This window comes from Ziziphus jujuba, chromosome 11 (assembly GCF_031755915.1).
Source record: "Ziziphus jujuba cultivar Dongzao chromosome 11, ASM3175591v1".
NCBI lineage: Eukaryota > Viridiplantae > Streptophyta > Magnoliopsida > Rosales > Rhamnaceae > Ziziphus > Ziziphus jujuba.
In genome coordinates, this window is record NC_083389.1 from 12,746,400 (window position 1) to 12,768,711 (window position 22,312).

Genomic DNA, 22,312 nt, shown 5'->3' on the forward strand with positions numbered 1-22,312 from the left:
TCCTTGTAATTCGTTTCACTGTATTTTTTTCTCTTTAAACATCATATCTTAAAAAACCCCCCACTAAAGCCCATCTTTCCACTTTGCAAATTAGTTTTTGATGCAAATGAACATTACTGGATTTGAATTGAACTGACTTTTCTATAATTTCATGTAATCATGTAATCCCAAAAATATATTTATTCAATTACATGAAAAGTGTAAGCCATGTATTACATGGGGGTTGATGTCATGAGTTAATTATTTCACACCATACAACAACAATGAAAAGAAACAAAATAAAAGCTAAAAGAAAAAATAGTTGGATATAATCAATTTGTTATTGAAATATAAATTAATATTAAAATTTAATATTGATATTTACATTTATTATTAAAAAACTCAAGATAATGTTAAATTTTAAAAATGATCACACTACTAATATCAAAATAGCATTTATACAATGCTTTCAACATGCCAAACGATAATTTCTATGTCTTCCGACATTGAGCAAGATAATTGAAGCAAAAAATTAATCAATTAGCGTTTCTCTGTTTTATGGCTGATCTGCTTCTCTGCAGTGTTGATTAGGGAGAACTGCAAGTAATTTTAAATTGCATATTATAATATATTATGTATATGCTAACCGAGGGATGCCGAAATTTTAATTGCTTAAAGCAAAATTTTTCCATTATTCTTATTGAAATAGAACAACTACAATATGGCAAGGAAATTGAAAAACATAAACAGCAAAGTCAACCAATTAATTGCTTAAAGCTAATCCATGCCCTTTTATTTACCTTCTTCTACTTCTTAGTTCGCAAGCTCTTCCAAACTCTGGACAAATCTATCAACATACCCACTTGAGAAACCCGGTTTAATCAATTTTTCCCTCAGCTCTAAATGATTTTTCTTCAACAAAATGGCAACCTCACTATCTTTATCCATCACAGATTTTATGGCTTCGTTCAAGCTCTCCTTAGAGAACCACCTATTTTTTTCCCTCTTCACTTCCACCGCAACTTTCAGATCTGTAGAAAGCAACCTGGTGTTCAAGATCTGATCACCCAAGTGCGGAACCAGCACAATCTGCTTGTCACTCAACAAGGACTCCCACATGGATCCAAACCCACAATGGCCCACAAAGCACCCGACCGATGGGTGGCTCAGAAACAATGTCTGCTGAACCCAACCACCATGAACCACCCCTCTCCCTTTCACTCTCTCTTCGAACCCCTCCGGCAATGCCTCCTCGACATTTGCGCAACCGACCGGAGGTTTCAGGGCAATGAAAAACGGCAACCCAGTCAGCTCGAATCCCAATACGAGTTCCTGAAATTGGTCCTTTTCGAGTACATATTGGCTTCCAAATGCGCAATACAGAACCGAACCCGGTTCGAATCGTTGGAGCCAATCAGCCCACCTTTGTTCTAATCTTGATTCGGCTTCTTCCGGCAGAACATACCCTGTCAAAAGCAATGGTTTTTTGTAATGTGCTTGTATGTAGTCGCAGAATTTACCTTCGAGTTCTGTACAGGTTCTTATAGCAAGCACATCACAGTCGCTCATGGAGGTGGTTAACCGCTCGTGCAATTTGGTCATGCAAGTGAAATCCGAAGCGGCGACAAACGACATCATTTCGTCGAGATTAAGCACGACGGTTGACGATGGATAACCAGGTGGCCTCATAAGCTGTTCCTCTGTCAACGGCTTGTCGTCTGTAGCTTCTGGAGAAGGTTTGATACCCGCAGCCATGGATGTTGCAGAGACGACAAGGAAACAAACGGATTTAATCCCGAGTTTCTTCGTAACTTGTGGTATCCAAAATGCAAAATCGTGGAAAACGAAATTGGGTTTGTCGGCGATTAGGATTTCTTCGACCTGTTGACGCGTGAGAAGCATTGCATCGGATACCAGATGGTTCATCTCCATTGGAACGTCGTGGGCTGTCTCTGTACCTTCAGGAAGGCCATCGACGTGGGGAATAGTGATGGTGATGAAGGTTATGAGGTGGGGATGGAGATTATGAGATTGGAGCTTGGATTGAGCTTTTTTCGAAACAAAGATGGAGATTCTGTGTCCTCTCGCTGCGAGCTCGTTGGCAAGGTGAACGTAAGGGATCATATGGCCGAAAGCATACCAGGGGTACATTGCAATATGCAATTTCGCCATTTGTTTTTTTTTTTTTTTTTTGGTTTCTCTGTTTCTGGACTTTGGAAGTGGTGGTTTTTTCCTTTGCTATATGGTTGCGCTGTTGCTTTCACTCTATAGATAATAAAGCTTTGGAATCTAGTAAATTAACACTAGTCAATTAATTGACTGATAAAGTTTACACAATATATATATATATATATATATATATAAAACGAAAAAACTAATTTCAGTTATTAAACATAGCTACTTATACTGTTATATTTATACTGTTAATATTAAAATATATATATATATATATATATATATAAAATTTTGCTATTAAAACACATACCAACCGAACCTAACCTGATCAATGGTGGATGATATGTAATAGAATTAAATGTAACCCACTGTTACCAATCGGTTCCATGTGATTAATCAAATGCACCTTGAATGCTGAGCAAACTATTTTATATATGTTATAAGATTAGGATGTTTTATTAAGCTATAATTAGCGTGATCAATGCAGTATTTGTTAATTAATATTCATATATATACTTGTTTATATCCCACAATCTGCCAAAAGGAAAGATTTTTTTTTTTTTAACTGAAACAAAAGGAAAGATTGTTGATCATACGTTGTTATTGACATTTGATAAGGATCTAGACGGCGAGAAATATGAATTGCGATACCATTTTGCCCATCTCTTTTACCCATAAACAAATATATTAGAATATTATAGCGTGGAGCATGAGATTCCCTGTTAAATGAAGGCTACGACAATAAATGCTTGATTTTTTAATATTTAAACTCCTACTTTATTTAAGCTTAGGTAATATGCGTGTGTTATTCCCAATGTGATTCTATATATATATTTTATGCTGTTTTATTACCAATATTGACCAGTGGATTTGATGACAAAGCCTATATTTATCAATGAATAATAATAATAATCATAGATCTGCTATTGCTTGTTGGGATTTTTCTAAAATTTTATTATTATTATTTTTTTAATGAATATGCATATATTTGAGTTGAAATCCTAATTATTAAATTCATAAATAGCACATGTATAATATATGTATGTATGTATTAAAAAAAAATTATATTCCATATCAATTTTAAAAATATGAAAAAAAAATTTTGAGTAGTATAAAATTCAAATTAAATATATTATCTATTATATAAATGAAAAAAAATGTATTTCCTAAAAACAAAATTCAATTATTTTTTATTTATTATGAAAATATAAAAAATGTGTATAAAAAAAGATTTTTTTTAATTTTACTTTTTTATTCTTTTAATTATTTACTATTTTTATTTTTTGTAATATATTAAACTATTATTATGTTACTAATTATTTTATGTATAATAACTTATTTTAATATATTTAATATTCTGTTTTGTATTTTTTAATTTATAATGTATTATAGAGTACATATCAAATTTATAAACTTTTCATTTACGTATTTTTTTTGTTGAATTTTTTCAATTTTTCAATAAATAAAATAATTTATACACGTACATATCGTTTACGTATTTTTGTTATTCCGTTTTTGACTAATTATGCTTCATAACTAATTACTCTGAAATATTGATTGTCCAAATTTCGAAATTTAATTTATGCTCCTAAAAAGTCAGTAATTATTTATCATAAAAAGTCAATATTTTGGTTTAAAAGATAATTTTTTTAATATATATATATAGAGAGAGAGTCAAGTTTATATTATGACGACATGATAATCTAAAATTAAGTTTTTATCTTTTAATTATATTAAAAATTATGATTTAAAATTTAAAAATAACAAATATATAACTAGTAACATATTAACATCTGAAAATTATATTTAAATTATATTTACATTCCTTCTATTTTGTCATTATTTTATTTAAATATTATGCTTTTAAAATATCATTATTAATTTTATTTTAGTTTTCTATATACATCAAAACAAGTTTATGTGTTAACTTTTATTAATTTTAACAATTAAAAAGTTAAAAAAAGAAGTTAAAAATCTATATTTAATAATTGAATAACATTGTAAAAATATAATTTTATCTTTAACTGTAAAAGTTGATGAAAACTGATATATTGGTCTATTTTAAAAGTTTCAAAAACTATAAAAAAAAAAAAAGGAAATAATGATTTTTTCAAAAACATAAAATCCAAATAAAATAATAATAAAATTGAAGATGTATGAATGAATTTTCCTCTAATATTTCATAATTCTTATATGTTGTTCTCTTTTTTTCTTATCTTTTAATATATTTTTTTGGTAATAATTTTTTAATATATTTCTTTGGCAATGGTAGCAAAAAAAATAAAATAAAATAATAGAGGAAGAAGAAGAAAAGAAGAGAAAGAAAGAAAAAGAAAGAAGTGTTGGTGTTAAAGCAAGGTGTAGTTTTTTGTATAATAAAAAAAAAAAAAATGGAGGCATTGTAGCAGCAGCAACAACAACAATAACTATTTATATGGGAAAAAAATAAACACTTTTTTTAATTATAAAATGCAGTTGTACAAACATTGAAGGAAAAAAATGATCAGGCCTGATAGAATGAAATAGAATAATCCATCAATAATTTAAACCCCATGGATTAAAATTATCCGATGTAAGCCATATTAAATAAATGGTGAGGTCCACACCATTTTATGCACTTCGATAAGTGCATCAATCCCAATCAGATATTGAATTAGGCTTCTTATTACTATCCTATCGTTTTTAAAACAAAATACCAAATGTATCCTTAAGTGTTTTTCCAATGCAATTTGTGAAAATCCCTCAAAATGTGTAAGCAAACTTTTTCCCCGTTAAGGTTTTTATCTACATTTTAGTAATAAGGCATGGCAGGTAATTATTTTAAGTTAATTAAAAAAAAGCATGTACAAAGAGAGTTTTGCTATAATGAGATTTGTATGGGGAACTTCAAATGCTTATGGAAAGTTTTGACAAATTTTTTTGAAATTAGTCTCATATTAGGGCTTTAACACAACTTCTAAGAAAATAAACATAGCTTTTGAGCTCAGAATCTGCTTCTAAAGCCTCTAAAAATATTTTTTACAAAAAATAATAAAGAATAATTTCTTCATAAAACACTTTTGGAAAAACATAAATAACAACCATATCAAATATGACCTAAGTGTTTTAATAATTAGGTTGTAGAGCTTCATATATAGTGTGAAGATCAGTTTTAAAAATTAAAAATATATTTTATTTAATTGGCATTGATTAGCTGGAATTTTAGTAGATCTATATTTGATTTTTTATTTTTAATAGTTTTGATATGACTAATTCATGAATTGTAAAGTTGATCGATATAAATTTGTAAATTAAGCGTATGTTTGATTCTAAGTGATGGCTAAAAAAAATGAATTTTGGACTTATATATATACACACACTGAAAAGCATATCCAAAATTTAACAAATTCAAAAATATCTATCTTACTCTAAAACTTTCTCAGACCCGATTGAATCCACAACCCAAAAGCTAATTAAGATTTTGTCACGTAACTAGTATATATAACTTTATTCGGTAAAAAAGAAAATGAAAATACTACTTTTGGATAAATATTTTTTGAAAAAGCTACTATATGTGGCTTTTAATTAAATTCATGACGTCATTGGGGAGTCCTATTATATCTCCAGCTGCTCAGGTCCCATCCAAAATTGTCTGGTTCTCATTGCATATGCCACCTACCATCATTACAAAAAAAATAGTAATTTCCTTTTAAAAAAATGTATTCTGCACAATGTTGTCTGGTCATCATTAATGCACATCATGCCATCGTTCATTCCAAGAAAGGTAATTTCCTTTCAAAAAAAAAAATTACTCTTTCTTTATTATTTTTCTCTGCTGCGCACTAAATTTTTCTTAACAAAAGTGCAAATTTAATTACCTCAAATGCCAGTAATTATAATTTATTAAATATTTTAAATAATTATAAATTTAAATGAAAAATAAAGAAAATAGAATTTTCAATTTGTATTAAATTTGATGTTTATGTATTTTTTTTCCCTTAACTTTTTAGTTAGTTTAAATGCATAAGATTTTTAGTTGTTATTAACTAACGATTAAAATAAACAAATTATATATATGTTAAAATTGGAGAAAAAAGAAAGCAAAAAAAAAAAAAATGTAGGAGATAAAGCAGTGAGAATAAAATAAAGCTGAAATCAAACATTGACCATATAAATACGCCTACATTTAAGTCCGTCCATTGCCTACATTTATTTTCATGAATTACATAAACCTACCTTGGAAAACGACATAAGAAAATCTTCAATTAATTGCATCGTAATTTTTATTCTCTCTTTGAAGCCCCAATTATCATCATGTTATTACTATTGGTTTACAAGCTCTTTCAGATCATCTACAGACCTATCAACAAATCCACTCATAAAACCAGGTTTTGTCAAAACTTGCCTCCACATTGTATGATTGTTCTTCACCATCAAACCCACCTTACCATCTTTATCCATCACAGATTTTATGGCTTCGCTCAAGCTCTCTTTGGAAAACCATTTATTCTCTTCCCTCTTCACTTCTACAGCAACCTTTAGATCTTCAACCTGTAGCCTTGTGTTTAAGATCTGGTCACCCAAATGTGGAACCAGAACAATATGTTTGTCACTCATCAAAGACTCCCACATGGATCCAAACCCACAATAGCTCACAAAACACCCAACTGCTTTATGAATCAAAAACAATGGCTGCTGAACCCAACCACCACAAACCACGCCCATCTCTTATCCATTAGTCTAAGCATCTTGCTAATTCGCTCGCCTACCATACCCTATTATACAATAAGGTAGTAAGATAGGCTAGTATAACTCAGCTGCTGACTTCTACTAATGTTGAACTAAGTAGCGCTTTTTCCTTTTTGGTGTTAAAAAATAAAATAATAATAATAATAATAATAATAATTTGTAATTGGTAAAGTCGGCAATTAACTAATTGGATTAGGATGTGGTGGTTATTACAATTAATTGAATGAAATCAAATGGTTTACTTAAAAGCATATAAAATTGACATGTGTAAAAGTTTATGTAAACTATGGGCTTGGGTTTGTTTTCTCATTCGGATAAGCATGGCTGTTGCATTCATGTTTCCCCGCCTCTTTAAGACTTATATATAGGTTTGTACCCAGCATGTTCCAAATGTATTAAAGAGAGCAAAAATATTAATGTGCATTTTATTTTCTTTAGCTTTTCCCTTCTTTACATCCGCCCACTCCTTTTTTGTTTTACCAAAACAGTTTTTCTTAACTTCCTCCATTATATTCAAGTCTACATTTTTAAATACATATTCACATATTATCCAACATTTTGAATAACCCATTCTCATTATCTTTCACAACTCAAGTAGGTGAACCTATGAAGAACAATCAGTTAAAAGACAGCAAATTTTAATATAGCATTATTTTATTGATCAAAAAATTAATATAAACATATATGGATAAATAAATTTTTAAAGGAATAAATGAAATTTAATATAATAAATTTTAATTCTTCCATTTTATGGGAAAAAAAAAAAGTTCTTAGCTTTTATATAAACTGAAAACATTAAAAACGACGCAGTTTAGCAACGGCAATAACCACGTGGCAATCGAGATTAGTGGTTCCTCTGGTCGTAGTTTCACTAGTCCTGGCTGCCACATCAGCTATGCCGTAACGGGACTCGGACAAAACGACTCAACAACAAGCAATAAAACGGTGCCGTAGCACTTATACAATTGGTCCAATGAAATTTAAAAGCTGGTAACCGTTACTTATTAAAACAAGCTAAGCTCTATAACAACGACACAACGACTACGCAATATTAAAACGACAAAGCAATTTAGTTATCTTCAAGCTTGGGCAGATGCCACCTGTCGATTTTGCCTCTACACCTGTTGTTATTGCCTTTGCCTCTGTTTCCATCCTAATTAATAATCATGGCTCCGTACATCTAACTTAGTTTCACAAGCTCTTGAAGATTCTGGACAAACTCATCAATATACCTGTCCATTAAACCGGGCTTTTCTAATACCTCCTTCAGCTTTGCATGGTTCTTCTTTACCATAATACCCACCTCACCATCTTTATCCATTACACATCTTATAGCTCTGCTCAAGTTTTCCTTTGAAAACCACCCCTTTTCATCCTTCTCCACCTCCACTGCAACCTTAAGCTCTTCAACAAGTAGCCTGCTGTTCATAATCTGGTCACCCAAGTTGGGCACCAGCACAATCTGATTATCACTCATCAAGCCTTCCCACATGGATCCAAACCCACAATGGTTCACAAAACACCCAACCGAAGCGTGACTCAGTATCTGAGTCTGCTGAACCCAACCTCCAAAAACCACCCCTCTCCCTTCCAATCTCTCTTCAAACCCCTCTGGCAACGCCTCTTCCACCGTCGTGCAGCCCACCGGCGGTTTCAGAGCTGCTAAAAATGGCAACCCGGTAAGCTCAAACCCCAATATCAATTCTCGAAATTGATCATTTTCGAGGGTACATTGACTCCCAAACACGCAAAACACAACCGAATCACGCTCGAAACGACTGAGCCACTTATCCCACCTGTCTTCCAGCCGCGTACTGTTATCCGGCTTCGGCAAAGCCGTCCCGGTTAACAGCACGGATTTCCCGTACTGGGTTCGGATGTAATCGCAGTATTTGCCTTCGAGTTCTCTGCATGTTCTTATAGCGAGTGCATCGCAGTTTCGCATGGCGGTTGTCTTCCGATCGTAGAACGAGATGTTCCCATATCCAAATGGCATTAAGATCCCATTCAACGAAGCAAATTCATAACCACGAAGCACCACAGTAGATGAGGGATAACCAGAGGGTATCTCCTTGAGTTCTTCCTCTTTCATGACCCTGTCTTTCGGAACTTTTCTTGCAGAGGCAAGTACAAAAGCTATAGCTGTTGCAGAAACCACATTATACATAACAGATTTGGAACCAAGTTGCTTAGCAATGTCAGGTATCCAATAAGCAAAATCGAACAGGACAAGGTTGGGTTTTATAGCGGTTAGGATTTGTTCAACCTGTTGACGCATAAGATCCATGGAAATGGCAACCAGATGGTGATCGGAAAAGGGTATGTCGGAGACGGTCTCGGTGCCCGGAGGGAGGCCTTCTACGTCGGGAACGGGGAGAGAACGAAAGGATATAAGGTTAGGGTGGAGATTTTGGTGTTGGAGGTTAAGTGAAGTGTTATTTGGGAGGAGGATAGAGATCCTTAGATCTCTTGCTGCGAGCTCGTTAGCTAAATGGATATAAGGGATTGTATGTCCCATGGCAAACCAAGGGAACATTGCTATATGAAATTCTTCTTCTGCCATGTTTGGTCTTTTGGTAGAGAGTGTTTTGGTACAATAAAGTTTGGCAATTGCAAGCTGAATTAACAAGAAAATGGAAAAACTCAGATGGTGGAGTCTGACTCAACTGAGCAATATTATATATATTGAAAAAGATAGTTTTATATGACGCATATTTAATTGAAGCGGTGCAATGTACACGTGGTGATGCGTATTATTCAAGGAACGTACACGTGGAGGCGCAGAAATTATTCGACAGGATGACCTAATTACGTTACAAACCATTTAATTGTATCATTCCAATTCATAAAACATTTTATGACATATAATTTATGTTATTTTTAAGTTTATATAATTAAATTTTATATTGGTAAGTTATTCGTTAACAAATCAAATTTTTTAATATTTTATTAAAAAATTAATTTGTTTAATCTAAATTTATTAATATATTAATTTCTTTAATAAAATTATCCTATTTATTAATTATTTCTCAAACAATTTGAAATAATAAAAAAATACAAATATTATTTCTTATTATTATTGATTTATTTTAAAGAAATATTTTGGAAAAAATTGGCATAGCCATATATATATATATATATATATATATATATATATATATATATATATATTATTTTTCTTATTACGAGGGTAGACAGAAAATTAATGAATATCAACTAGCTTTCTATAGCATTTCCAACTAATCAAGATTTTCCATAAATTGATAAGAAAAAAAATTCTTCCCAACAGATTTAATACGCTAACATGAATATATATATATATATATATTAATTATTGATTTGAGCTATTTGAAATGAAGAAATAAGAGATAAATTCAGATGATTTCTGAATTATCTATTTTCATATGATCGTTACATAATTTTTTTAATAACCGATAGAAATGTAATAAAAAAATTAAAATTTTAAATCACATTTATCATTTTAAAATTATATCAGTATTTTTTTATTATATATCAATAATTTATAAAAAGATTATGTAAAAATTAGATGACCTACACTTTCCAAAAAATAATACTGGTCCCTATCAGTGACAAACGGGACGAGACATAAAATAGAAGGAGAGTGAGATTTTTAAATGAGGATCGCAATTTAACCAGTTGGACAAGACAAAGGATGTGAGTCCCTAAAAAGAGCTAAATATATAGCATCATTTCTGCCTTCTAACATTGATTTATTAGCTCATGCAGATCCTCCACAAACTTATCAAAATATCCATGCATTAAACCAGGTTTTACTAAATCATTCTTCAATTTTCCATGATTCTTCTTCACCGTAATACCAACCTCACTATCTTTATCCATCCATCACAGACTTTACAGCTCTGCTCAAGCTATCCTTGATAAACCACCCATTCTCTTCCTTCTCAACTTCCACTGTGACTTTTAGCTCTTCAACCAGCACTACGTGAAAATTAATATCTAGCGACACTCACTTAGCGACGCTACGAAATAAACACGTCTGAAAAAACAAAAAACGCGACTCTGAGGTTAATGCGTCAATAAAAATTCAATAAATATACGACGCATCCAAAAACTGTCGACCTCAAAAGGTTGCTAAAAACAAAAAACACGCGACATGTCTGTTAAGGGTCGCTGAATGTAGGACTGACTAGGGTTGCTATTAATACTGCGTGTATATTTTATCTGAATTGTACTGTACGTTTAAATGCTACTCATGAAAAATGAATACCAACCACTAATCTATGTTTACATAATAATAAAATTTAATTATACAAGGTTATTGTTCAATTATATAATTTTTCTTGTATAGCTTATTTTTGCAAATCTCTTAAATAGAATTCATTTATTTCAACTACAAATAACCAGTAAAAATATTAAAGCAACATAACTGAGCTGGTTTTTTTTTTTTTTTTTTTTTAATAGAGGTAACAGGCGACGCACAATCTAAATTGTGCATCACCTGTTACCTTCCCTTTACTTTTTAATTTTTTTTTAAGTTCTTTTAAACAATTTAATTTTATTTCAACAATAAATAACCAGTAAAAATATTAGAGTAACAAAACTGAGATTTTTTTAAAAAAATATATAGTTAACTAGCTATGCACTATTTAGATTGTGCATCGCCTGTTCTCTCCTTTTTTTAGTTCTTTTAATCAATCTAATTTTATTTTAACAACAAATAACCAGTAAAAATATTAAAGGGCCAAAACTGAGCTTTTTTTTTTTTTTTTTATATAATTAACAGGCGACGCACAATTTAGATTATGCGTCGTCCGTTTTCTTTTTAAGTTTTTTTAGTTCTTTTTTTTTATAGTTAACAGGCGACGCACTATTTAGAATTTGTGTCACCTGTTCTCTCTTTTCCTTTTTTCTTTTAGTTATTTTAATAAATATAATTTTATTTCAACAATAAATAACCAGTAAATTTATTAGAGCGCCAAAACTGAGCCTTTTTTTTTTTTAAATATAGTTAACAGGCGACGCACCATTCTTCAACAAATGCATCGCCTTTTCTTTTCTTTTTCATTTTTCAATTTTTTTGTTTAAACATTTAGAAACACATAAAAAAAATAAAATCAAAATAGGGCCATAATAAGAATTGAACCCAAGACCTCCTACACTCTCAAGAAATCACCACACCAACAGGCTAAATGACTTGTATGTACTAATACAATAAAAACTAGCTAATATAATGTCGTCAAATAGATGAACAGGAGACGCATTCCTCAACAAATGGGTCGCCTTTTCTTTTTTTCTTTTTTTTAATTTTTTTGTTTAAACATTTAGAAACCCATAAAAAAAATAAAATTAAAATAGGGCCATAACAAAAATTGAACCCAAGACCTCCTACACTTTTAAGAAATCACCACACCACTAGGCTAAATAACTTGTATGTACTAATACAACAATAAATAGTTAATATAGTGTTAGGCGACGCATTATTTAAAGAATGTGTCGCCAAATAAATGAAGAGGCGACGCATTCTTCAACAAATGCGTCGCTTTTTTTTTTTTTTTTTTGGCTTTCAAAATGCGTCGCCTTTTTTTTTTTTCTTTCAATTTTTTTGTTTAAACATTTAGAAACCCATAAAATTTTTTTTTCTTTCAAAATGCGTCGCCTTTTATTTTATTTTTTTTTTCTTTCAATTTTTTTGTTTAAACATTTAGAAACCCATAAAAAAAAAATCAAAATAGAGCCATAACAATAATTGAACCCAAGACCTCCTACACTTTCAAGAAATCACTACACCATCAGGCCAAATCACTTGGATGTAATAATAAAACAAGAACTAACTAATATAGTTTTAGGTGCCGTAGTCTTTTAAGAAAGAGTCGCTAAATAGACGAAAAGGCGACGCATTTGTCAACAACTGCGTCGCCGTTTCACCCAATCAATTTTTAACTTTTTTTCAATTTGAAAGTTGTTTTTAGTCATTTTTTAATTTTGCAAATATGTTTTTTTTTTTTTTAATTTGTAGATGAGCAATCAACAAAACTAATTAAAGATTAAAAAAAACATGGAATAGGCAACGTGTTTTAATAGACTTGCATCGCCTGTTCCTTCAATTATTTTTTTTTTTTTTAAAAAGCAATTTAATAGACTTTTAATTTTTAAAAACAAGTAAACTATCATTGACCACAAACACATGAAAGTTAAGCTCATTTAACATACTTATGTAGATAAATTGGTCAATAAATTCTTATTGAATTAGAATTCTATATTCGGTATCCTATCTCAAATTTGGTCTTGAGATATTTTGTGTCTCATCTATACACATATATATAAATAATTGAGAAGAGCATTGACAAAAATATTTTCTATTTTTAGATCAATCAAATTTATATTCATTGGATTGCTACTTGAATATATTTGTAGACGAACAATTAAGTAGACGAACATTTAAAAAATTATTTAAAGATTATAAAAAAATATATAAAAAATGAAACAGGCGACGCTTTTAGACCATAATGCATCGCTTGATCCCAAAATTCAAGAATAGGCGATCTTTCTTGAAGAGAATGCGTCGCTTGCTCTCTCAATTAAAAAAAAACAAAAATTTTAAAAGATATGCAAATTTTATAAAAAATAAAGGCGTACTTGAAAAACAGAAAATAAATAGCAATCTTCGATATTTTGCTTCGCATTTTTAAGAAATATTTTCAGTTTTTATTTGTAGATGAAAAATAAAAAATTAATCAAAGAAAAAAAAATGCAATTAGGAGAAAAGGCGCGTTTTTGCCATTTTTTGAAAATTTTTGGCGCGTTTTAAAATTTTTACGCGCTCCTTTGAATCCCTTTTTCTTTTTTAAAACTACATCAAGTACACTACCTAATAAATATTAGATTTGAAAGCAATCTGAGAGAGACTTGAATAGTGAGATATTTCGGGTTTCATTTTTCATTTGCCTACGTTGTCGTCGGCCGAGAAGCTGAATTTCTCTGTGTCGCCCTCGTGATTTTCTGGGTTTCTTCTTTCTTTGTCTCCATCATTTAGGTGAGTTTCTTTTTTCTTTGTGGTTGGCAAAGACATGAGGTGGGTTGTTTTTTCTTTTCTTTTTTTTTTTCATTTTAACTGCAGGTTAGGTTCATTGGGTTTTATTAATCTTACTTTTATAGAAATTTTGTTTGTGATATTGCTTGACATTGTTTTGCTAAGTTCAACAAGTATTTTATGTTGAAGATCAACTTGATTCAAGATGGTCTATTGTGTTAACTTCACCATAACATCATACTTTTGTTGAAGAAGATGTTTTTGGAGATACTATGATGGCTCACAATCCATTTGTCATATAGTTGCCAAGTATTGATGAAAATGATAATGATGATGAATGTGAGAGTTATTATATTTGTAATGACTGTGAGGGGAGAAATGTGCCTCGTCAAATCTTAAGAATAATGGTAATATTTTTTAAATTTTCATTTACTAAATTACAAATTTAATAATGATTAATATTTTATTTATTTTGCATAAATGTTAATAGCTTTTTTAATTTTTCCATAAGCAGTATGAGGGTGTAATATTGTCAGCAACAGGACGTCAACTTCCATCTCAATGAGTGCATTCATGGAAGTTTAATTAATATTAAACTTGTTATGAAAAATACAATAGCTTACAAATTGTGTAAAAATATGTCAATGAGATTATATTTAATTTATTTGATAATTAATTTGTTATGACAAAATATTTATTTTAAATTTTTGTATTCTAATTATTTTGGATGAAGCTAGTTTTCATTTTTTTTGTATTTTAATTATTTTTATATTTTTACTATTTTAATCACTTTTCACAAAATTTTTTTAAAAAAAAAAAAAAAGAAGGGGCGATGCATTAATAAATAATGCGTCGCTAAAAGTGTTGATGTGTCTCTAAATAGACGATTCTATTAATACGTCTCTAAATAGGCGACTCTATTAATGCGTCGCTAAATAGCCAACTCTATTAATGCATCGCTAAATAGGCGACTCTATTAATGTGTTGCTAAATAAGCGATTCATTAGTGACTAATATATTTGGCGACTCTATATAAAACAGTCGCTAATATATTTTTAGCAATATTGTTGTGAAGCATCGCTAAATAAGAGTCGCTATAAGTGGATTAATAGAATATGTCGCTAAAAATCAATATGCGTCGCTAAAAACTCGAAGATAGGCGACTCTCATACTGTGTCGCTTGTTGTCTTATGGATTTAGCGACAGGACGTTAGGCAACTCCGTGCGATACGTCGTTGTTTATTTTGTGCGACACATTTATTGCGTCATTTATCAATGCGATTCTAGTAGTGCAGTAACCTGGTGTTCAAAGTTTGGTCACCCAACTGCGGAACCAGCACAATCTGATTATCACTCATCAAACCCTCCAACATGGATCCGAACCCACAATGGCCCACAAATCACCCAACTGAACAGTGATTCAATTTCAATGGCTGCTAAACCCAACTTCTATAAACTACTCCTCTCCCTCTCCATAGAAAATTCAAAAAAAAAAAAAAAAAAAACTAGCGTTGCAATCTTTAACCACCATAACAACCATTCGGGATGTTGAAGAGCATAACTATTGACAATTTAGAACATCTCCAAGAGATTTTTTAAAAATAAAGAGCATGTTTTGTACAATAAAGAGTATATATATGTTTAAAAAGTTAAACTTTAAAATCTTCTCCAACAATACTTTTTATATTATATTTTTTGTTTTTGTTTTTTCAATAAATACTTATTATTATGTTTCTTTCCCTCCTTTTTTTGGTTTTTTACCAAAATTTCTTCTTAATTATTTTGTTATTTCCCTTTATTTTTCTTCATAGATCTAACTAAATGATTAAATATATTAACATAATAATCTTGGAATTAGATAATCATTAAATAATTGAGAGTGTTTTTGGCTTTTCAAATTTGGAAAGCCAAACTCATTCTGTATTTTAAAAAGATATAAAAAATCTATTAGGGATGCTCTTAGTATAGGAGAAGTGACCCAAAAAAGTTCACACATTTGTAGAGAGGCTATCTAAGATTTTTTAAGTGTGAGCTAGCCGTATAAACAAAAACAACAATAACATTTTAATAGACCATTATTTTGGTATCAATAATAACAAAACATCATAAAATTAGTCACTTGTTTCAGCCCACATAGACCCCTTTTTCACAAACTTATATATTTATATAAATATAAATATATATAAAATAAAACCTTAATGAAGCCATCTTTAACTTTTTAAATTAAAAATATATAGATTCATTCATTTAAAAGGTTTGAATTTGATAAGCAGTAATATACTACATCGAATCCAAAAATTTCAAAATATTAAACCCACTTATCTTCAATAAAGCCTAATAATATATATATATATATATATATATATATATATATATATATATGTCTTAGCTATTCAGCACCGAAACTATATAATTGGATTTACAAGCTCTTGCAGATTATGGACAAACCTGTCAATATACCCACTCATAAAACCTGGTTGCCCCAATACTTTCTTCAGATTTGCATGGTTGTTCTTCACCATGATACCCACCTTACTATCTTTGTCCATTACGGATTTAATAGCTTTGCTCAACCTGTCCTTTGGAAACCACCCATTTTCATCCTTCTCCACGCTCACCGCAACTTTCAGTTCTTGTGCAAACAGCTTGGAGTACAAAGTCTGGTCACCAAAGCGTGGAAGAAACACTATCTGATTGTCACTCATCAAAGACTCCCACACGGACCCGGACCCACAATGGTTCACAAAGCACCCAACCGAAGGATGACTCAGCATCTGCGGCTGCTGGACCCAACCTCCATAAACCACACCTGTCCCTTTCACTCTATCTTCAAACCGCTCGGGCAAACCCTCTTCCACCGTTTGGCAACCCACCGGCGGTTTCAGTGCTATGAAAAACGGCTGCCCAGATTGCTCAATTCCCAATACCAGCTCCTGAAATTGTTCCTTCTCGAGTATATATTGGCTTCCGAACGAACAAAACACTACCGAACCCGGCTCGAATCCGCTGAGCCACTTAGCCCACCGATCTTCCAACACCGTATTTTCCGATTCCGGCAAAGCAGAGCCCGTTAACAGCACTGGCTTCCCGTACTGGCTCTCTATGTAATCGCAGTACTTGCCTTCGAGCTCTCTACATGTTCTTATGGCGAGCGCGTCGCAGTTTCTCATGGATGCCGTCAACCGCTCGTAAAATAAGATTTTGCCTTCACCGAAAGGTCGGGTAAGAGAAAACAAAGAGCGAGCTTCGTGACCACGTGGCACAACAACAGATGAAGGATAGCCATCGGGTGGGACCCGCACTTCCTCTTCGGTTATGGGTCTGTCTCTGGGTACATACTTTGCAGGGACAAAGCCGTAAGCCATTGCCGTTGCTGAAAAGATATGGTAGCAAACGGACTTGATACGGAGCTCGTTGGCAATCTCGGGAACCCAATAAGCAAAATCGTGGAAAACCAGATCGGGTTTCGCGGAGATTAAAACCCTTTTTACTTGATCACGAGTGAGATCCATGGCAATGGCAAGCTCATGGTTCAATGGGAGGGGTATATCGGAGACCAACTCGGTCCCCGGAGGGAGACCGTCCACGTGTGGAACGGTGATTGGGTGGAAGGTTATGAGGTTTTGATGATGGAGATCAATAAGATGTTGGAATTGAGTTTGAGTGTTCTTTGGAAGAAGGAAAGAGATTCTATGGCCTCTTGTTGCAAGCTCGTTGGCAAGATGGATATAAGGGATTATGTGGCCTGCAGCATACCATGGATACATAGCTATGTGAAAGTTTGCCATTTCTATTCTGTCCCTCACCGTTTCTATTGTTGTGCTGAAATATATATTTGCCATTTATTTTTCAAAGATAAACAATATATTATTACTTCTTTTTTTTTTTTTTTTTTAAATCAATCGAGAATCGTGATGCTATTTTTTTTTTTTTTTTCCCTTCCCTTATCAATTTTATCGATATTAGCTTTTTCCCAGACGACAAAAATAATTAATGTTCTTTCTGAACTGAGTAAAATGAAATGGACATTAGAATACAAATAAGCACTCATTGATAGAGATTAGTAGTTCACGTGAGTCTATCTTCAAGATTCCCTTATCTATTGTGAATAGTTTTTATCATTATTTATTTGTAATCATCTACACCAACTGTACATGTATATAAATATTAGTTTCTTATTCAATAAAAAACAACTTTCCTTTATCAGTCAACAATAACTTTCTCATGGTATCAGAGCATTAAAAGCTCTAACAGAGTTTTTTTTCCGATCCAATCTGTGCCGAATTTTTCATTTTTTTTTCTTCCTTCCTTTTTTTTTTCTTTGCTATGGCTGACCACACACCCATCTCTTCTGCTTCTTACTCTTCTCTGACTGATACTCCTACCTATGACTTTGCCAATTTGGTCTTCAAAACGTTGCTACACAAGCACCAATTCGGCTCACCCCAATTAACTTCTTCACTTGGAAAGCACAGTGGGATGCTCTCCTTTATGGTTACGCACTTACCGGTTATGTTGATGGCTCTCTACCTTGTCCTTCCCAATCCTCCAACCAGCCATATTTATTTTGGACTCGGCAAGATCAGCTTCTTTTTGGATCTCTCCTTGCCTCTCTGTCTCCTGACCTTGCATCAATGGTGGCTTCAGCTAAAACATCCCGTGAGTTATGGAGCAAGCTATGTCTCACTTATGCCAAGCCATCTCGATCACGCATCATTCGACTTCGGGAAAAGCTTGTTCGACCACAAGGATCACGCAGTATCACAACTTATATGTTTGAAATCAAAGCCGCAGCAGATGAATTAACCTTACTTAATGAACCACTCAAAGATGAAGAGATAACAATTTATGTACTCAATGGCTTAAATCATGATCTAAAAGAAATCTCTGCTGCCTTGAGATCAAGGGATACAGAGATCTCATTTGAAGATCTCCATGAACGTTTGCTAGAATATGAAGCCTACATTCAAAAGTCCAATATTTCCACTCCTGAAGACTCTCTCATGATTGCTCATGTTGCTAATAAAAATAATGGTCCTAACACCTTCCCTCGCAATCCTCAAAAGAAGTTTGGTACCAGATCTCATTCTACTCGTACTTTTTCCCCTTCTCCTACCTTTGGAGGCTATCGAGGGCGCTGTCAGTTGTGTGGTCAACAGGATCATTCCGCCAGATTTTGTCCACAATTGAAACAACAGTGGACTTATAATCCCCAGCCTGGTCTTCTACCCACCCCTCGAATTCACAAAATGCCGCAAGCCTATTACTCCAGTCAGCAGGATCACTCAATTCCTATCCAGAACCCACCCCAAACATCTTGGCTTCTTGACTCAGGTGCCTCTCACCATGTCACTAATGATCTCCACAATCTGAATGCCCATTCTGACTATGATGGAACAGATGCAATTATGGTTGGCAATGGTAATGCTTTAAATATTACTCATATTGGTACAGCTCATATTCCTGCTCATAATACATCTTTTCTACTGTCAAATGTTCTTTGTGTGCCAAAAATGACTCGAAATCTGGTGTCTGTTTCTAAATTTTGCCATAATAACAATGCCACAATTGAATTCTCACCCACTGGTTTTATTGTGAAGGATATACCAACGGGAATGACTCTACTTCAAGGACCAAATAAAGGAGGTATCTATGAGTGGCCTTCTCCTCCCCATTCTACTGTTCCTCCACCGTTTATCTATTTTTCTAGTGTCAAGACTTCCTACAAGGATTGGCATTTTCGTTTGGGCCATCCCTCCAATAAAATTTTAAATCATTTAATTTCTTCATTTTCTTTGCCTGTCTCATCCTCAAAAAAATTTATTTGTAATCCATGCAAATGTAATAAAGCTCATAAGCTTCCTTTTCATATTTCTTCTATGACCAGTTCTAAACCTTTACAATTATTATACTCTGATGTATGGGGTCCTGCACCTATAACCTCAATTGATGGATTTAAATATTATGTCATTTTTGTTGACCATTTCACTAAGTATATCTGGTTTTATCCATTAAAACAAAAGTCTGAGGTTTATTCTGTTTTTGTAAAATTCAAAACTAATGTGGAAAATTTTTTTGACACGAATATTATATCTTTTTACTCAGATGATGGTGGTGAATTCATCAAATTAAAATCTTTTTTTGAACAAACTGGTATAACTCATTTTTTATCCCCACCCCATACACCAGAGCATAATGGTTATGCAGAAAGACGTCATAGACATGTTCGGGAAACTGGTTTAGCAATATTATCTCATGCTGGTTTACCATTAAAATTTTGGTCTCATGGTTTTCAAACTGCAGTCTATTTAATTAATAGGTTATCTACTCCTACTCTTCATCTAAAATCCCCATTTGAAATTCTTTTTCAAAAACCACCCAATTATCATCATCTAAAGGTTTTTGGTTGTCTTTGTTATCCTTGGATCAAACCATATAACAGACACAAATTAGAAGCCACATCCACACCCTCTGTGTTCTTAGGATATCAACCTAATCAAAGTGCCTATAAATGCTATGATTTATCTCTAAATAAATATTATATTTCTAGGCATGTTACCTTTGTAGAATCCATATTCCCATATAACTCTCAATCGGTCTATCCCCATAATTCCAAAAATATTAATACTTGGGATTTATCTATTCCTTCTATGTGTGGCCCGCACACAACAGTTCCCTTTATCTCTTCTATATCTTCTCACAACCGACTCCCATGTGAACCTTCCTTTTCTAAGTCAACCTCTCTTTCTCCACCTACTCCCACTAGGAATTCTTCTCCCCACCTAACCCCACATGATGACTCCTTTTCTAAATCAACTTCTCTTTCTCCACCTAATCCCACTAAGACTTCTTCTTCTCATCTATGCCCACGTGATGCTTCCTTTTCTACATCCAATCCTCTTTCTTCACCTACTCCCACTAGTTCTTATCAAAAGCTATCCCCACGTGATATTCCTTCTTCTAAGTCACCTTCTCCATCTCTTCCTATTCTGTCACAGCATGCCACTCAATCAGTGCCTCCGTTGTTTGGTCCATAGGAAGCAGCAGGTCTTTCTCATGGTATATCTCCTCACATGTCATCACATCTTCCTCTGAACCCACCGAGCTCACAAAGAAAAAAATTCACTGATCGCACGCATGCCATGCGAACCAAGTCTCTTAATAATATTTTTAAGCCCAAGCTCTTCTCTGATTTCTATATGGCAACCTCTCACTCACAGCTTTCAGAGATTGAGCCCCAAACTGTCTCCCAGGCGCTCAAAGATGAAAACTGGCGTGTTGCAATGTCTGATGAGTTTAATGCATTAGTTCAAAATGGTACGTGGGAATTGGTTCCTCCTAGTTCCAAATATAATCTGGTGGGTAGTAAGTGGGTGTTCAAAATTAAGAGAAATTCAGATGGTACCATAAACAGGTATAAGGCTCGCTTAGTTGCCAAGGGATTTCATCAACGACCAGGCATTGATTATTCAGAAACATTTAGTCCAGTCATAAAGCTAGCAACCATCCGAATTGTTTTGTCAATTGCTTTAACTAAAAACTGGCCATTGAGGCAACTTGACATTAACAATGCTTTTCTCCATGGCCATCTAAATGAAGAGGTGTACATGAAGCAACCTCAAGGGTTCATTGATTCCACTCGGCCGACCCATGTTTGCAAGCTCAAGAAAGCAATATACGGGTTAAAGCAAGCCCCCCGAGCATGGTATACAGAATTGAAGACCTTCCTTCTCTCATATGGGTTTGTCAATTCTATATCTGATGCTTCTCTATTTATTTTTCACCATTCAGACATCATTCTTTATCTGCTGGTATATGTGGATGATATTCTTTTGACTGGAAATAATTCTTCTGCCCTCTCTACCTTTGTTAAAGCTCTTTCGAATGTCTTCTCTCTTAAAGATCTTGGTGGTTTGAATTTTTTTCTTGGAGTTGAGGTAACTTCACGTACAGATGGCCTACTTCTGACACAAAGAAAATACATTCATGATCTCTTGGCTAAGACACATATGCTAGATGCAAAAGAAGTTTCCACGCCAATGTCAACCTCTGCTACTCTAACTCTCATGGATGGAACTAATCTGACCGATGCCACTCAGTATCGCCAGGTTGTTGGAAGTCTTTAATACCTATCTCTGACTCGTCCTGATATTTCATTTGCTATCAATAAATTGTCTCAATTTATGCATAAGCCAACTGAAACTCACTGGGCTGCTGTCAAAAGACTTCTTCGGTATCTTAAAGGTACAAGTTCCTTTGGTTTATTTCTTACACGTCACTCTTCCACCTCTCTTCATGCGTTTTGCGATGCTGATTGGGCCGGTAATAAGGATGACAGTACTTCAACCTCTGCATATGTCATGTATCTTGGTTCCAACCCAATTTCTTGGATGTCCAAGAAGCAACGTACAGTCTCTC

General features: G+C 33.0%; 4 protein-coding genes across 4 annotated transcripts; all 4 read right to left on the reverse strand.

Moving 5' to 3' along the window:
- Window positions 1-641: 641 nt before the first annotated feature.
- LOC107413084 (UDP-glycosyltransferase 79B9) lies at window positions 642-2,220 on the reverse strand. Its single transcript, XM_048465196.2, has one exon. It carries the CDS (start codon window positions 2,149-2,151, stop codon window positions 793-795), a length of 1,359 nt encoding a protein of 452 aa, XP_048321153.1. The 5' UTR covers window positions 2,152-2,220; the 3' UTR covers window positions 642-792.
- A 4,046-nt stretch (window positions 2,221-6,266) lies between these two features.
- On the reverse strand, window positions 6,267-6,983 carry LOC132799847 (UDP-glycosyltransferase 79B2-like). Its single transcript, XM_060812577.1, has one exon. The coding sequence runs from the start codon at window positions 6,856-6,858 to the stop codon at window positions 6,457-6,459; it is 402 nt and encodes a 133-aa protein (XP_060668560.1). The 5' UTR covers window positions 6,859-6,983; the 3' UTR covers window positions 6,267-6,456.
- Window positions 6,984-7,597: 614 nt separating this feature from the next.
- On the reverse strand, window positions 7,598-9,705 carry LOC107432493 (UDP-glycosyltransferase 79B9). The gene has a single exon (XM_016043636.4). It carries the CDS (start codon window positions 9,443-9,445, stop codon window positions 8,063-8,065), a length of 1,383 nt encoding a protein of 460 aa, XP_015899122.3. The 5' UTR covers window positions 9,446-9,705; the 3' UTR covers window positions 7,598-8,062.
- Window positions 9,706-16,103: 6,398 nt separating this feature from the next.
- LOC107432491 (UDP-glycosyltransferase 79B9) lies at window positions 16,104-17,790 on the reverse strand. Its single transcript, XM_016043635.4, has one exon. The coding sequence runs from the start codon at window positions 17,734-17,736 to the stop codon at window positions 16,300-16,302; it is 1,437 nt and encodes a 478-aa protein (XP_015899121.2). The 5' UTR covers window positions 17,737-17,790; the 3' UTR covers window positions 16,104-16,299.
- Window positions 17,791-22,312: the final 4,522 nt, after the last annotated feature.